Source organism: Triticum urartu, chromosome 6, assembly GCF_003073215.2.
Source record: "Triticum urartu cultivar G1812 chromosome 6, Tu2.1, whole genome shotgun sequence".
Lineage (NCBI taxonomy): Eukaryota > Viridiplantae > Streptophyta > Magnoliopsida > Poales > Poaceae > Triticum > Triticum urartu.
Window position 1 is genome coordinate 26,473,314 of NC_053027.1, and position 5,488 is coordinate 26,478,801.

General features: G+C 44.0%; 1 protein-coding gene across 1 annotated transcript; it reads right to left on the minus strand.

Moving 5' to 3' along the window:
- Positions 1-3,905: 3,905 nt before the first annotated feature.
- Positions 3,906-5,054, minus strand: LOC125515813 (alpha/beta-gliadin-like). Its single transcript, XM_048681318.1, has one exon. It carries the CDS (start codon positions 4,973-4,975, stop codon positions 4,070-4,072), a length of 906 nt encoding a protein of 301 aa, XP_048537275.1. The 5' UTR covers positions 4,976-5,054; the 3' UTR covers positions 3,906-4,069.
- Between the last annotated feature and the right edge of the window lie 434 nt (positions 5,055-5,488).

Below are 5,488 nucleotides of genomic sequence, written 5' to 3' on the forward strand. Positions count from 1 at the left end.
TCATCCGCGCAGATATCCTTCCTTCGATTTCAATCATTCATTTGAATGATGGATTGTAATTAATTTGAGGTGTACTTATTTTGCGCAGCGGCGGGCGCGCCGTCCTCATCATCCGCTACCCCCGATACTGTGGACTCGTTGAAGAACATTAACAAAAAGGATTACATCCACATCAAGTCTGTTCTCGACAGTGCTATGTTTTACTACGATGCACGGGGTGGAGAGGTCAAGGACAAGAAGAAAAGGGACGGCAGGCCCATAAGACCCACTTCAGCTGCATCCAGCAACCGAGTGATTCTCTTGATGATGGATTCTATGTCCTACACCACATGATGGAGTATAGACGAGATCACCAGAACCTTTGCATGTCACCTAAATTCAGCGATGCCCATATTCTGCAATGGGCAAAGAACTTAGGAGATATCGAGGATCATCCACTTCAAGATGAGTTATATCACTTCCAGTGTGAACTTGCCCAAATCATCATGAAGGAGGTCGTCGAAAAAACAGGGATGTTCTATGAAGAAGGACAATTGACGTGGGAAGACTTCCGAACACGCGTAGCCGCTCAGCGTCTTGACCTGAAGCCTTTCACTAAGCTCGGGCACTATCTCCTTCACTTGGATGGATGTCACGACATATTGGAGTGATTTTCGAAATATGACAATGTGTCCGTTTAGTTCATACTTTTTGTATGACGGAACTTTGAGTTATGCACGACCAAACATTATTTGTGATGTAATTAAACCGTCCTCCTCGACTAGCGAAGATCACTCTAGTTAGGGCATTTTGGGTACGATGAACTTTGTTATTTATATTTATGATATATTGCTTCTATTTTTGCCAAGTCTGTCTCTTTCTGTTGCTCAACTATATATGTGGCATATCATCGACTCATGTGATGATGCAGGTGCATAGATCATCGATGGCGAAGAAGTGCTACGCCAGGAGTATACGACGAGTGGCCGGAGTGTCAGGCCCAGGTGTACCGGTTTCTGGTTTCCGAGCAACAGCCAGTAGTTATTTTAGGTTCACGCTAATGCGAGAGAGGGATACAAACTCAAGTACTGCATAGTTCCGCTCTCACTCATAGTGATATCTCTTCTCGCGTATATCATTGTTTAGATGGATGACGATGTAGTTGCAAGTAATCGAGACTTGTATCGCTATTTTCGAGATGATGATGAGAGACCACTTTGTGATGGATGATGATTATGATGATGACATGATTTGATGAGACTATTTGTATGTATATGCTATGATTACATTTGTATGTGTATGATACGCTAATTATTATTGTATAAAGCCTGTTCAAATACAAAAGAAATATGCAGAAAAAACAGAAACTAATAAAACTAGCAGTAAAATTATTAATTAACAGGGACGCACATGTCATACACTAATGTTAATTTAAGAGTTTTAATTTATTAAATGGTTAATTAGGGAATGTGGGTCCCGGTGTCAGTGGGTTAGTGGGGGTTCATTAGCCGGGGGTTAGGCCATTTAGGTCGGCGGTTTAACGTGAGCAGTGGTGGAGCCAACCGGGAGCTTCGGCGCTAGCGGAGCAGTGGGAAGAGGCGGCGGCCGCAACGCAGTAGTAACGTAGCAGTAGAGCGGTGGCGAGGCACGGCGGCGAGCACCGGGACAGGGGCAGTCGGCGCCCCCGAAAGAGGGCGCGGGGGAGCATCGGGATCGCGGCGAGCGCGGGAAGGTAGGGCGGAAAAGGGGATCATGGCGCGGGCGCGGGTAGGGTCGTGCGCGGAGCGGGGGCTGGTGCGGTGGTGGGCGTCCGCACGGCGAGGGGCACGGCTGGCGGCGCGGTGAACGTGGTGGAAAGAGGAGGGAAATGGGGGCGTCTCACAGCGTTGCCGAGAAGGGGCTCGGCCTGGCTTGAGGACGCGAGTAGGGGACGGATACGAGGAGGCGACGCAAGGTTCGGCGACGGTGAGGTCTTCAGGAGGTGGTGGTGGCGCACGGTGATGGCGCCGGTGAAGGGGGGCTTCGAGCTCATTGCTCGTTCACGATCCAGATCGGGCCGGGGAAGAGGAGCGAGAGGGGAGGTGAGCCGGAGACAGGCGGCGGGGAGGAGGCCTGGCGACGTCGGCGGGCGATCCGGCGACGGCAACAGGGTCTATGGGGGCAATACCCTCCCCGATCCAGATGGGATCAAGAGGTGGGGAGGCTGGCGAGGGGGTGTGGTGGAAGTGGGGCGATCGGGCTTGGGTTCGATGGGGAGTGGGGGGTTAAGGGAGGCGGCGGGGCCAGCCTAGCTAGCCTAGTGGCCAGCTAGGCCGAGGCCCAACGAGGGGTTGCCCCCTTTTGCTTTTATTTGTTTTGTCTTTCCTTTTTCCGTTTTATCCTATTTCTCAATTTACTCTAATTTTGTAAATTATATAATTAGCATCTAAATTAGTTCTACTAAATATACCACTGCCACCAAAAGTTTGGTACCCAAATAATTTAGTTAGAAGATTTTTACTATTTTAAAAGCATTTAAATAATAGTTTAAGCCACTGTTTTTTTTCATTTTAGAGTATTTAAACATTTGATTAAAGTGTGGTTTCTTCACCATAATTACTTATGCATTATTTGTCACCTCTCAAAGATTTTAGTTTTAATGTTTGAAAACTTTTGATGTTTGCCTTTATTTTAAATTTGAATTTGAACGGGATTGAATCATTGTGAGGTTAACAACAGTAATCGTGGTTTAGTGACATCATTAGCAGGGAATTGCTATAGCATAACTAACCGGGCATTACAAAAGCTAACCCTCAAACCGCTCGCAACCATCCGGGCATGGTTTTCCATCCAATACGGTGCTATATTGGAAATAATAGTTTAAGGTTTTGCTACATCGGTCGTCCATGGCTAGTGTTGGCGGCGGCGCTGCTTTGTTTTCCCCTCTGCTGTTTGGTTGAATCCGTTTAATTGGAAAGAAAACGATTCCAGATCTGATGGTTAAATGCAATCTAATCAAACGGCCGCGCTGTGTCCGGCCGAATTGATTGCGCCGGTGCGCCGGCGCAGATTAGTCGCCTTTGGATTATTACCATGATATATAATAATAAGAGGAAATTTAGGTTCATACTATAGCCAAACAATGTGCCAAATTAAAATTTAAACAGTGGGGATATTTGATCAGTAAATTAAATTTTAAATATAAATTATTAGGCACTAATATTAAGCATTAGAGGAGTATATCAGACATGGTCATGTAATGAGTTTCCGAAGTGTATACATACGTGATGTTCCTTTTTTTTCTATTTTCCAAGTGCATGAACGTACGTGTGTGTATTCTTTTTTTTGTAAGATTTGACACATATCTTTCCTAGGACAACACGTTCCTTGTTTTTTTCTAACTTAACAGGTTTCTTGTTTTTTTTAACTTAACGTGTTCCTTTTTTCTTTGAAGTCAACTTAACACGTTCCTTGTTTTTGTAAGGAAGAGTCCGACTTCATCTTGACTATTTTCCCTGGGATGCATGCAATCTTTTTAACGTAAGTTTTTTTTGATGAGGAAACAAAGTGGCCTCCAGATGTATATTTTTTCAACGGGGTGGAGCCAGGGAGCACGTACGTGAGAAAATCTCATCCTTTTCCCGTTTACATGTATGTGTTTTTCTTAGTTGGTGCATGTACGTGAGTTCTCTTTTTAAAGAGGCCCACCATTTACCAAATATATTTTCTTTAACATATGTGCGTTCAGATGTGTCACGTACAGTCGTTGGAGTCCCAGAGCATTATATATTTTACATAAATCTAACGGTCAAGATAATTCTATTTGTTAAGATTTACCGGATTGAGGGCTAGTAATTTCTAATTAACGTGCAATTTTCTAGCATATTTACCTTGCTCCTGGTTCACCTTATATTACTTTTAATATATAAATAGATGCAACATAAATATGTAGACAAGACCTGTGTTTGTCTTTTATTCCCAAGTTTGAACTAGTATAGTTTGGGTTCTTACATGATAGTGCATGTCACATTATTTTTTCACCGCTACAACGACCAAACCATGGACTGAGAAAACGGTGTTTCATATATCTAGTACTAGAGTTATTTTCTTCTCAGTTAGTACCGAAGATGCCAAATGGCGTGATGGTGCAATATGGAGGGATGTAGACATTGCAAATTGCAGGTAGCGTCTGTAGCGCTAGGTTCCTTATTTCCTCGAACTGGGGCAGTTGTTGAGGCTGGACAGAGCCCTGGGCCTGTGGGTTTTGCTGAGATGGCCGGAAGGAGCCCTGGCCTAATGGATATTGTTGCTGAGGCTGTTGGAAGGAGACCTGGCTCGATGGTTGTTGTTGTTGTTGTTTTTGTTGTTGATGCAGAATAATAGCATGAACAACATTGTGGATGGCCTGGCACTGCGACTGCTCAGGGATCTGCCATAGGTGCTGACAACACAATTCTTGCAACAGCTGGTAAGTACTTTGTTGCAAAACTTGTGATCTTCCATGCGCTATGTTGTGTTGCTGCAATACAACATCCATGCATGGAATCAGTTGTTGTTGCAAAATTTGTTGAAGGATTTGTTGTTGTTGTTGTGGTTGTTGTTTTTGTTGTTGTTGTTGTTGTTGTTGTTGTTGTTGTTGTTGTTGCTGCTGCTGCTGCTGCTGCTGCTGTGAAATTGGTTGTTGTGGTTGCGAATACTGTGGTTGCGGTTGTGGATATGGTTGTTGTGGTCGAAATGGTTGTGGCTGCGAATATGGTAGTTGCGGCTGCGGAAATGGTTGCAGCTGCAGATATGGTTGTTGTGATGGAAATGGTTGCGGCTGTGGATATGGTTGTTGTGGTGGAAATGGTTGTTGCTGCCCTAGAAATTGTTGTTGTTGTTGTACCAATGTAACTTGCTCTTGTGGCTGTTGCTGAGATGGATTTTGTGGCTGCAATTGTGGCACTGGAACTCTAACTGCAGTTGTGGCGGTGGTCGCCACGATAGCAAGGAGGGCAAGGATGAGAAAGGTCTTCATGGTGGATTTGTATTGACCACAACTTGCTTGGCTTAAATGATGCGCTCTACTTATGAGAATGATGGATGAGGAAGGATGATCGTCATGCTATGGGGCTATTTATAGCTGCCATGGAACAATCTCTTTCACAATTGGCATTTGTTTGTGTGAAAAGTGCTTGGATGCTTCTAAAAATCATCATTTGGTATGTTCTGTTTGGTGGCACTACTTACAAGTGTATTCTTGGACTGGTCATTAAAGTTCCATGTTGTTGCACTATCATTCCACCACCAAAAAGGTGTGATAACATGCATGACTCATCTTATTCACTTTACAGCTCAAACACTAATCTAGATTGCCTATTTTTCTGAAACTAAGTTTGTAATTTTCTGCAAATTGTTACGCATAAACTAGATAAGCATGGCCGTCACGGTACATAGTTTGTAATCTTGTGTGGTCTGTTAAGATAAATAAGACAAGTAATGTAACTTGCTTTAGTAGGCCATGACTCGTCAAATTCCTTTTACATGTCAA